Source organism: Thalassophryne amazonica, chromosome 7 (genome assembly GCF_902500255.1).
Source record: "Thalassophryne amazonica chromosome 7, fThaAma1.1, whole genome shotgun sequence".
NCBI classification, from domain to species: Eukaryota; Metazoa; Chordata; class Actinopteri; order Batrachoidiformes; family Batrachoididae; genus Thalassophryne; species Thalassophryne amazonica.
In genome coordinates this window covers 73,836,694-73,849,439 of record NC_047109.1, presented here as the reverse complement: position 1 = coordinate 73,849,439, position 12,746 = coordinate 73,836,694, and the positions used below count along the sequence as shown (strand labels likewise).

At 40.6% G+C, this 12,746-nt stretch overlaps 1 protein-coding gene across 2 annotated transcripts in view; it reads left to right on the top strand.

Annotated features, from left to right (window-relative positions):
• Positions 1-8,303, top strand: part of LOC117514154 — a 45,170-nt gene extending 36,867 nt beyond the window's left edge. The window contains exons 8-11 of one of the 2 annotated variants that reach the window (XM_034174467.1): positions 631-888; positions 1,026-1,129; positions 1,223-1,263; positions 7,739-8,303. In XM_034174467.1, coding sequence (XP_034030358.1) covers positions 631-888; positions 1,026-1,129; positions 1,223-1,263; positions 7,739-7,769 — 434 coding nt within the window. In that variant the 3' untranslated portion in view covers positions 7,770-8,303. Of the gene's footprint in view, positions 1-630; positions 889-1,025; positions 1,130-1,219; positions 1,264-7,738 lie in introns of both variants that reach the window. The other variant, XM_034174466.1, reaches the window with a different exon arrangement.
• The last annotated feature ends 4,443 nt before the right edge of the window (positions 8,304-12,746 follow it).

Sequence of the window (12,746 nt, the reverse complement as noted above, 5' to 3'; positions counted from 1 at the left end):
ATTTCTTTATGTATTCACCACTCTGATGAGACTGCTTATTAATTAATTTAATCAAAGGAATCTGGCAGATCAGTGAAGCCCTTATGTCATAAAATCTCCATTAGACATTTCCCACATTGCTGTGATTCTGGTCTGAATTTGGTCATAATAGGAGTGAGATGGAGTGAGACAAATTCATGACAAATTGTTTGTCCACCATGTAATGGAATGTTTGTGCACATGCTGGTAAAGTCCTGACCATCATCAAATGGTCAAATCAAATTAGCCAATAAATACTGTACAAAATCTCATTTCATTTGGAGACACGTCACATTACAGTATGTCTGTTTGACTTTTAAAAAACTGGGATACGTTTGGTTGCCCATCATGAGCAATGTTCAAATTTATCTATTAGTTTTCTTTTGAAATTGCAAATATGCATTGTTTAAAAAGCACATGGGGCTCAGAAGTAGGATTTGAGGGCACTGATTTGAAGGCACTGTTGTGGTGCCTCTTCAGTTTTAATCTTATGTTAAGAGTACCACTGAAAACTTTGTTCAACTCTGTATCTTGTCAAAAACATAACCTTTCTCAACCATTTTCATATTCTCTGCACTGATTCTCTCTGCTGATCTTTGCATGTTTGTCCAGTCGTCTCCTCTGCAGGCACAGAGATCACAGAAGGTCAGCCAGTTAATCTGACTTGCAGCCTCAGCCACACCCTGCCTCCTCAACTGCACGTTAAATGGTTCCCACCGGCGACGTCGTCCCCATCGGCTCTGGCATCTGCTCCTCACCCCGACCGTCTCACGATCCCGGAAGTGAGTAGAGGAGAAAGCGGGAAGTGGAGGTGTGAGCTGTGGCAGAGCAGTGCACAGTTGACATCAGCCGTGACAACTCTGAGAATCAGTGAGTGCAGGAAATGACAAGAGAGCAGGAAGTGTGATACGAGCATGACCTTGTGGCCACAGTGTTTAACAGAAACCTGTTTTTTGGATGGTGTGTTTGACATTATGGTTTGATGTCTGTATCTGTGCTGAACACAGAACCCAGGCACAGTGTGTGGCTCCTGGTGACCATCTGCGGTGTCACGGTTATCGTCATTCTTCTCCTCATCCTCGCTGTCATCCTTATCTGCCGACACAGACAGGTACATGTGAAGAGTTTTCCCATCAGTTCACACTGCATTATTGCTGTGACATTATTAAGACTAATCTCTCCGGTCACCTTCTTTCTTCAGCAGAAGATGAAACACCCCAGGCGTCGACTCTGCCAATGCAAACAGTAGGTATCAGCCATTTCCTGGACTGATTTAATGAGTGCAAACACTCAAATAGAGGAGAAAACGCTGTTATTTGTACATCTAACCAGAGGTGGGCAGTCCCAAATTATTTGAGTAAACGTCCTACCAGTTTCAGTTCCTTCAGAAATTTGTGATGTCAGGACTTCATCAATTTATTCAACAAATAATTCAACCAACATATCTATATGTCTCTCTATGTATACGATACGATACACTTTATTGTCCTCAAGGGGAAATTTGTCTTTGATTCCAGGTGCTCTGCAAACATTTCTGTCTCAAAAATCAATAAATACAACAACAAACAGTACACTGCTTGCATGCCTATGGAAAATTCATCAGCATATTACATGTTACCCATAATATAATATACAATTAAAACAGCATAATAAAACAGATAAAAACCAGATTAAAACAGATAAAAAGTTAAAATACTCACCTTACTTGTACATGTGCACATACACACACAGGCATATACAGTATATATATATATATATATATATATATATATAGAAAATACGATAGGGTTATCGCAACTGGCCCACCTTTACAGGTACTCTGCCCTGCACCATCTGTGGGCCAGTGGCATCGCTCTCTCCTCACCTTCCATCTTTTCAGGCACCAGCACATGACAGGAGTTGAGTGGCTACCGCAGGTCATCAGATGGGCACCCTCCCTTCTTTTGATGTTTCGTCAAATTAAGCCCATGACACATCGGGAGGGCCTGACAGCAAATCCAGCGTCTTGAATCTACTCCCGCTGACCGCCACTCAACGCTCTACCATTGATCCTTCCACAGCCTGGCTCTGCCACCTCACATCCCTATGAATCCAAATCCATCTGGATGCTGCCTCTGCCTGCCTAGTGATGTTGCCTATCAAGCGCTTCCTAGCCACCCCTTCAATTCCCAACTGCCCCAGCATCCTCCAAAGTGACTGCCCAGCAAAACCCCTACAGCCAACCTCTACTGGAAGGTTCCAGGCCTTCCACCCGTTTTGCTGGCAGTCATGTATCAGGCCTTGATATTTCCCCTTCTTGCGCTCATGTGCCTCTTCAATCCTCTCTTCCCAGGGTACGGTCAGCTCTATGAGTACTACCTGTTTAGTGCTTTAGGGCTATCTCCTCTGGGAATTTGAGCTGCTTCCTCAGGTCTGCCTGCATCTCCCAGTCCTTTGCTGAGGCCAAAATGCCTCTGTTCCTACGTCCTGCGGCAGCTGCCTCGCCTGACCTGACAAAATTGATAAAGCAGAGCTCAACTGCTCAACCCCATCTGCCAACTGCGACAGAATCTTATCATGACGCCACCGGAATTTTCCATCGGCCAAGCTTGATTGGCAAGATGAGAGGACATGCTCCAGGTTGCTGGCTTCCCACAGAGCTTGCAGTTGGGACTCTCCACCAAACTGATGGGGTTGGCAGAACATCATAAACCGAACACAGAAGGAAATATATATATATATATATATATATATATATATGTATATATATATATATATATATATATATATATATATATATATATATACACACACATATATATGTCTGTGCACAAAGCCCCTAATGCTGCTCCTGGATAACTCCTGTAGCATTCAGGAGTCTAATTGAGGTCTTATTGTTCAGTTTGCACGTGGGGACTCTGTCGTCTACCAAATGGTAAAAGTTCATACTCCTGATGGAGGATGTGAGACGGATCACGGAGTATTTTCTGTGCTTGCCTATAGACACACTGCTCATAGATGCACTGAAGGGGGAGGGTTCCAGTCCTGTTGTTGAATTAATTCCACAAATTTCTGGAAGGTCTGTTTTAGATGCACAGGAAGAAGCAATACAAGATAGGACTTTTACTCACTGAAACTGGGATTGCCGACCTATGAATATAACCATAATCTATACAATAAAAAGTACAGAAAACTTCAAACATTTAAAGCATCCAGCTCCACAGACTTTTTGAAATTTAAGGACCACAGATTTATTCAAATTGATATATTGAGTTTAACCAACACAAAATTTAGGGCGCCTTCACACATAGTGCAAAGTTTGGACGGCGTTTGGACGAACAGCAAAACAGTTTGAAATGAGCGCACCACGAACCATCACGCTGATCGGCTGGCATGCCCAAACCCGGTGCGAAGGTTTGTGCACGTGCCGGTGTCTTTCGGGCCAGAACACACAGTGCCAGCTGCGGCACATCGCGCCGCTTATGTGGAATTAATATAAAAAAAGAATAAAAAAAACACACCACGCCCCTGACTCAAACTCACACCTTTCAAAGCTCTGTTTGCCAGTCAGCAACTTTACCACTGAGCTACAGAGCTGTTCTTTGAAAGCTGCGGGAATCTGCCTCATATCAGGAAGGACATGGAAGTATTACAAAAAAATTTAAATCACACACCATATAAAAACGCTGCATTTAACAAGCAAGCAATACAAATATGATCTGTCTGTTTCTCTGTAAATGACCCATGGTCACAGACATACAGTCATGAAATGACATGAATGAGAAGCAGTTTGCTCGTCTCATTCATGTCCACATCTGCTGGCGTGTCTCCAACTTGCCGCACACGCGTGTCTTGTGGACGCCGCAGGACACCGCGTCATGTGGAACAGAGGCATTGGAGGCAGGGACGACATTACACGGTTTGCACACAATTCCTGCATCATGCACACTAAGTGTGCACTTTGTCCAAACTTCGCACTATGTGTGAAGGGGCCCTTAGGTTCTCTCGGCTTCTCCCTTCTTTCACTGCCACAGCAAAGCTGACATGGATATACATGTTAATTTGGCACAAGTCTGACACCAGGTGCCCTTCCTGACACAACTCCACATTACAGGGAGAATGGACACAGGTGATCTTGAAGTGGAACTATCTGATTTTAAAGCAAGCTCACTGACTGCTTGGCCACCACACAGCCCATATTATAGTCAACCCAGTCTCACGGCTTGTTGTGATTCAGCAACATGAAATATACATTTATCTATTGGTTCATTATATTGTCAAGAAAAGTGCAAAATTTTCATCATGGCAGCATGAATTCATTCTAATTCATTCCATGACAGGTGCACGTAATTAAATATGCACCGGGGGGTCAGGATGGTTATGGTTAGGGTTAGGGGAAGGAGTAGGGTTAGGTTATGGTTAAGGTTAGGGTTGGGGTAGGAGTAGGGTTAGTAATGAGTTTGCTGGAGTTTGCTGGAGCCTAACCCAGCAGTCATAGAGCAAGGGGCTGGGTACACCCTGGACAGGAAGCCAGTCTATCGCAGAGCCTCATGGAGACAGACAAACTCAATCACACTCGCACAATTTAAAATTTCCAGTTCACCTAACTTGGATGTCTTTGGAAGTGGGATGAAGCTGCAGGACCTGGAGGGAACTGGAGCCTATGACCACTGGGATAGGTTCCAGCCCCCTGTGACCTGATCTTGGATAAGCGATTGAAGATGAGTGTGTGTGTGTGTGTGTAAATTATATTATCAGCCCGATCTCACATCATTTCATGAAATGTAAATTAATCTTTTGGTTTATGATACAGTCGCAAGAAGCGCCACGTTTTCGTGACGAGAGCACAAATTCATTTCTTAATGGTATCACGAAATGCGGGGGTGATGCCAGGCGGTCTGTGGGGGTTATGGTTAGGGGTAGGGAGAGGGTTAGTTTATGGTTAGGGGAAGGGGTAGGGTTAGAAAAAGTAAAATAACCAAAAAACCACATCACGAAAATGTGGCTCATTTCATGACGGGGGGATGAAATGAACCGTGAGACTGGGCTGACATTGTATGCGACAGACGGGCGTGCTGGGCAGTTGAGCCTATCTCAGCAGTCTGACGCCAGTCTGTCGCAAGGCCACATACAGACAAACAAATACATTCACACCTACTGACAATTTAAAGTTTCCAGTCCACCTAACCTGCATGTCTTTGGATGTGGGAGGAAGCCGGAGCACCCTGAGGGGACCCACGCAAACATGGGGAGAACATTCAAACTCCAAACATCATATATTATATTGTAACACCAACAATTCAGTAAATTCATTCCAAGAAAAACAGAACATGAAGTTTTGATTTGAACTAAAATAATTCATTCACGATGGATGATTGTAACATATCATTAAATCTGGTAATTTAAATCATCTAGTATCTTCAAGCAAGGGCGTAGGTTTGGTCTCAGCTTTGGTAGGGACAATACCACCCCCACCCCCCCGGCCCCCCTGCCCACCACCACCCCCTAACCCACTCATACCATTAGACGCACAAGTACAGCATAATACATAACATATGACGACATAATGCTGAATAATTTAACACTTTATTTACAATATTAAGTGTGTAGGCAAACAAACAAATAGCTTAAATAACAAAATTGCACCCAAAATCACGAATCTATTCTATAGGCCTACACCTGAGAGAACAAGACAACAACAAAAAAATACTTGTGGAGCTAACAAAAAAAAAAGTTTTTGCAACCAAGATGTATAATTTATTCTCTTCATCAATAATGCAGTTGTAAGTATCTGGCAACCTAATTTGCCAAAAAAAAGAAAGAAAAAAAAAGGGATTTCCAATAACATATATGGTGTATTGCGGTAAACGTAAGCCTGTGAGGTCATAACGCAGAGGAAAAACACGGAAGTTTCACACTAGTGCGCCGCTGATTCTCATTACCGTAAGTTCTCATGTAAGCCCTCACTCTGAAAAATTTCAACACTGACAGCAAGCCAAGAACCCGTGCTTTCCAACAGTGTGCTATATGTTGCATATATTACGGTAAAGTGCGTTCGGTGACTTTTGAAGCGAGGTAAAAGTATGAAAAAGAGCGCAAAACTGACAGAAAAGTACAGAGACAGACAGCAAACATAAATGTAGTAATTTTTGAGGAAAAGGCAGGGTGTTAGAGTCATTTGTGAAGATGTGTTTGTGTGGGTGTGCAGTTTATTTTAAGTGTGGCGCACAGTATTGTTCGCAAGCCCCGCCCTTCTTGTTTTTCTGCACCGGAGCAGTGTTGCCAGATATGAAATATGAAACTATCGTACCAAAACCTCACCATTATCGTATTTTGGGAGAAATTATCGTACACAAACAAAACGCATACAACGTAGCTATATTTGCGTTTTTTTTTTTTAATTTACAAAGAATTTTGTCACATTTTTAAACAGTAATTATAGTAATGGGGAAACTATGGCACAGAAAGAACACAAATGCACAAGCAAATGCACTACCAGACTAGAAAGATTTTTTTTTCTGTGAAGGGACACAAACGTGTTAATTACCAGACTAGAAAGAGTCGAATTCAACCTCGAGGTCGCTGTCGTCATCCGTTGCCATGGCCACTTGTGCAGATTTTGTTGAACACAGAAAAAATGTTGACACCTCCATAAGGAACTTGAACCTTTTTTTTTTATTTTTCTTGTATATCTCTTTGCTCTTGTGTTTTGTTCGTTTGTTATTGCATTTGTTGAAATAAAGTTTCGAAAAAAAAAAAAGATGTTGGTTGGGGAATCTTCCTGTCACGGCACAGATTGGATGGGAACTTGTATAGAGAGGGGGCGGGCTTTCAAATGACTTTGTCCCGGTCGCCCAAAGCCAGCAGCAGCCCTGTGTCTGTTGTGTCTTTGATGCCGCCTGAGTGCAACGCCTGCAAAATGATTCTTGGGTGTCAGAGAGAGATGCGTGTTTGGGCAACCAACTGAAATTATCGTACATATTGGATTTTTTCCCATTATTGATCGTACATCGTACAGAGGGCAAAACTATCGTACAAATACGATAATTATCGTACATCTGGCAACACTGCACCGGAGCCACCCATCCTCTGTGCTCCGGGACCTCCCACTTTACAAATTAAGTACTGCCTGCCACAAGATGCGCTTTGTTTACGTCCATGTGAGAAGAACGTGAGCCAATGAAATTGCAACATGGGTAACCCTGTCACTCTGGCACGTCGAAAACACAAAACGTGACGACTAAAATTATAGTATCGAGTTCGCAAAAAAATAGTGAATGATTTTGATATATATAAAAAAATGCTAAATATTGGTAGGGACTATTTTGCCATCCCAAAATATTGGTTGTGACTTGTCCCTATGGTCCATATGCAAACCTACGCCCCTGTCTTCAAGTCAAGTGAGGTCTGTGCAGTAAAAGTAAGACCCTTCGGCTGCTCCCTTCTTTGCACTCAGGGTCACCACAGCAAATCTGAGGTGGATCTGCATGTTGAATTGGCACAAGTTTTACACTGGATGCCCTTCCTGACGCAACTCCACATTACATGGAGAAATGTGGCAGGGGTGGGGGTTGATGGCTGCATTTTTAAGTTTTGTCAACCTTTTTTCTTTTTGTACATTGTTTTTACAGTATTGTATACATCTGGTGTGTTTTTAGCTTTGGTCTACTGTGATTTTGCTTTTTGTGATTCTTTTGTTGTCAAAACTCAACTCAAATGGAAATGTGATATTTTCTTTCAGCCCAAAGCCAAAAGGATTCTACAGAACATAGCATCTCCCAGAACCAAGAAAGACATTTTCAGTAGCACACCACAGCAAGCTTGGATAGATTTTCCCCTCTTTTGTATTTGCTGCTTTGAAATCAGAGCTGGAAGTTTAAAACTGAGTTCAATCATGTTGGAATGTTGATAAGCCTGGTATAGCAAAATGTAGTTTACACTTGTACAGAACAAGTGGGACACTTTGTATTTGAAATGTATCATTAAATCTCTCTCTTAGGATTTCACATTCAATTGATATGAAACTGATTTTCCATTTAATTAGCCTTTATTGTTACCATATGATCATTACTGTTTAATGGTTATGATGTGCTATATCAAATGTTTTACAATAATCTTTTTGTAGATATTCTGTACCTTTCGCTATGATGATCAGTATTGTCTTGGTTATTTGTTTCTATAAATACTTACAAATATATTGCTTGTAAAATGCACAAATGTCAGTATATAGTACATTGATGATGATCAGAGTTAATTAATATCAAGTTGTTAATATCAGGTTGTTTTTGTAAAAATAAAACAAGTAAAACAAATATCACTCGTGCTTATTTAAATCCATTAGACTCCTGTAAGTTTTATATGTGTATATATACAGTGGAGTGAAAAAGTGTTTGCCCCCTTGAGCTTTCACATGTTAGAATTTTTTAGGACATCAAAAAACAAATAAAAAAATTCAGGCTTTATATTAAAATTTCTAAAATTACACCCTTTAAACTAGCAGTGAAAAGTAATCCCTACATCATGAATTAAAATAAATAAAAATCTAAAAGGCAAAATGATGGTGTGAATAAGTAAGTGCCCCTTTAGTGTAGCACATGTAAACCAAAACTTTTACATCCAGTTTTCTTTGGACAAGTCAGGCGATAGACACATGAACATTCCCAAGACACTGTATGTATTGGACTTTATTTACTCGAATTATGAAGAAACACAAACAGTATGGTACTCTATATTAAATATGTGTTGAGTAGACAGTTCTCAAAAAGTGAGTGACTGCATAAGAAGGAGATTACAGAGGAAAGCCACCAAGACACCCAGACAACCCTGAAGAAGTTAGACTTCTGTGACTGAAGAAATTGTGCATAGTGCAAGTTTTGAATTTTGCATCACCAGTTATACAGCTTCATGATGAAGTGGTAAAGAGAACGCTTTCATTTACAAAAAAGTAATACTTGAAAGTTCAGCTACAATTTGCCAGAAGGCTCATCGGAGATTCAAGCATAGATTTGATCTATTTTGTTGAAAGATAATTATTTTCTGTGCAACTCCGCTATGAAGGCATGAGTGGCAAAATGCAAAATGCCATGACAAGGAACTGAAGTATTTATAGATGATGTTTTCCATAATAAGGACTCTTTATGTGACTAAGATTTTGTCAGGCTGTGGTGATGAAGCTGACTGAAATGAACAGGTAAGACTAAGACTTTATATTTACTCTGTGTGTGAATTGTTTAATATTTGAAAGAGTCTGTTTGCATGAGGACTGCAGCGTTGAGCCAATCATTGGACGTATTTTGACTTATAAGTAACTTACAAGAAATGTGTGTCAACAATCGCATAACTTACCTACAACTTATTTCCCACATGTGCGGAACGTATGAGATATATGCTGGTATATGTCGAAAATATTGTGCATGCCCAAAATGTTTTGAGGTACTCGGCATATTACAACATATAACAGAGTGCATCATGCTCTTAACTTATACAAAACTTACCCATAACTTATTTGACGTATGCCAGTGTATGCCAGCATTTTCAATACAGTCGGCATAGACTGGCTAAATTTTCAAGGTGTGTAGGGTTATTAGTAAAACGCACATGGCAGCCTGCCTGAAGTTTGCCAAAAGGCACCTGAAGGACTCTCAGACCATGAGAAACAAAATTCTCTGGTCTAATAAGACAAAGATTGAACTCTTTGGTGTAAATGTCAGGTGTCATGTTTGGAGGAAACCAGGCACCATCCCTACAGTGAAGCATGGTGGTGGCAGAATCATGCTGTGGGGATGTTTTTCAGCAGCAGGAACTGGGAGACTAGTCAGGATTGAGGGAAAGATGAATGCAGTAATGTACAGAGACATCCTGGATGAAAACCTGCTCCAAAGCACTCTTGACCTCAGACTGGGGCGACGGTTCATCTTTCAGCAGGACGATGACCCTAAGCACACAGCCAAAATATCAAAGGAGATGCTTCAGGACAACTCTGTGAATGTCCTTGAGTGGCCTAGCCAGAGCCCAGACTTGAATCCGATTGAACTTCTCTGGAGAGATTTGAAAATGGCTGTGCACCAATGCTCCCTATCCAGCCTGATGGCGCTTGAGAGGTGCTGCAAAGAGGAATGGGTAAAACTGCCCAAAGATAGGTGCGCCAAGTTTGTGGCATCATATTCCAGAACACTTGAAGCTGCTGCCAAAGGTGCATCAACAAAGTATTGAGCAAAAGCTGCGAGTACCTACATGTACATTTTATTTCTTAGTTTTTTAATTTTTAATAAATTTTCAAAATATATATATAAAAAAAATATTTTTTCATGTTGTCATTCTGGGGTGTTGTGAGCAGGATTTTGAGGGAAAAATTAATTTACTCAATTTTGGAATAAGGCTGTAACATAAAATGTGGAAAAGTGAAGTGCTGTGAATACTTTCTGGATGCACTGTAAATACATTTTTTTTTTCGAACCATTTCAGTAATTTAAAAAAGTCACATGACTGCAGTCTGATGACCGTGACACTTTATGCTGTTTATGAGCACTCCTCTAATAAACCCACACTGAGCTTTACCTTTTTATATTTCTTACTTCTTATATTATAAAACGTTCGACAGAGAGGTGTTGTCAGGCTGGCTGTATCTGCTGAAGCAGTTAAAAAAAGAAAGAAAAATACACACACACAAGAACAGTTCACAGTAAACTGTAAAACAATCACAAAAGACAAGTTTTTGATGAGTCATTATCAAACACAAAAAAATGGGGACAGATTAAGTAGCAATGCACTTAAACACATCTGAAACACAACCCATACACAAAGGGACAACCAGACATCAGTGACTCATCACAAATCACACCACTTTTTTTTATCTAACATTATTGTGAGAGCTGAGAAAGGAAATGTAACAAACTATTAGGCTCATTCAGTGCTGGAGATACATCAGCCTTCTTTTACATTCACGTGAGATAATAGCACTACAGTGAAGACTACCATCAGGGAAACATTTGAAATGTACCTTGACATGAAAATAAAATGAATAAATGCAACACTATGTAAATGGATTGCATTTTCTGTATACACCGCTTTCATTGGTCAAAGTGCTTTACAATGATGCCTCACATTCACCCATGCGCACACACACACACACACACACACACACACACACACACACACACACACACACACACACACACACACACACACACACACATACTCTAAACCTGAATGTTAAATTAATTAAAAAGATTAAGTAAACTCAAAGTATTAAGAAAGTGTTTGACATACTTAAATATTTCAAGTTTGTGTAACATGATCTTGCTTTTTGAGTAAATTAAACTCAGAATTTTTGATTGACTTGAACTAACTGTATATTCAGTAAGCAAAACTTAAAAGTATAACTTAAGCACAACTTAAAAGAATTAAGTAATAAGATAAGAAAATATTTGAGTTGACTTCGTGGACACTTCAGCAGTAGTGGTGCCAAGTGGTTAGTGCACTTGGTTTTGGTGCAGAAGGTTCCTGGTTCAAACCCCACCCCTACTACATTCCTCTAGTATGTAATGTGGAGTTGCATCAGGAAGAGCATCCGGTGTAAAACTTGTGTCAACTCAACATGCAGATCCACCTCGGAGCTGCTGTGGTTATCCTGAATGAAAAGCAAGGGAGCAGCTGAAGGGACTTACTTTTACTTAATAAACACTTTAATTTAATTTTAATCAGTGGCATATAATCAAAACTTTTAAGTTCTGGAAACAATTGATTTGTTTGGGTTTACAGTGCATAGATGGCAGATGCAGTAATTGTTTTATTTCTGTAAAAACAATGGCTGATCATCAACCACTTTCACTGTCTGTACTGTATTTAAGCAGTGCTATCAAGTTAATGGAGTCACCCATCAGGACAGTCATTAGAACTAAACACTATGGGGGGGGAGATGCATGATGGATTATTCAGGCAGACAGTGGTTTCAGGGAAAACGCTCAAGTAATCAATTTGCAGAAAGATGTGGGTGATTTCAGACCACCATATGTGGGCAAAAAACAGATTTTACAGCCAGTCTGCTGGAGCCTGCTAATGATTTTGGAGTAAATCAGATGGACACTTGTTTGACATAATTGTCTCACATGAGGATGCAGTGGTTTATCACGGAGTTGAACTTCAGCATCTGAAGAGACAATCTGCACTCTGGACTGTCCACATTTTGACATGCGTCAGATGTAGAAACAGGCCATTGGTTTGACCACTGGGTATCTGGCATCTGTTGACAGAATTGGCAGAGTTCATTTTGTGATGCAGACCTGACTTTTAAGCAGAGTCCAGACATTTTTAATAGTGTTGAGTTCAGGACTTAGGGAACATCATTGCAAATGCTTAATTGTTAGCCTGCTGTACCTTTGTTCTAGCCAGCTTTAATCTGTGTTTGTGGTGACTGTCCTTTAAAAACCAAACTGTATCTAAGGGACAAGCATCTGCCTGATGGTTTGAAATACTGCTGAAAAATTCTGAGGCAGTTCACTTCTTCATTAGTCCATCATTAGTATGAGCTTTGGGTAATGACCAAAACAGCAAGGTTGTGGATATATAACCAGTCTAAATGAGATTCCTACATTGGGTATCTGGGCTTACATTCAAGGATGGGGGGGGGACTCAGAGTACAGCCACTGCTTTTTCACATTGAAAGGAGCCAGCTGAGGTGGTTCAGGCATCTGTATGGATGTACCTTAGTGGGCTCCCTAGGGAGGCAGGGAATGCCTAAGGAGGCCCCA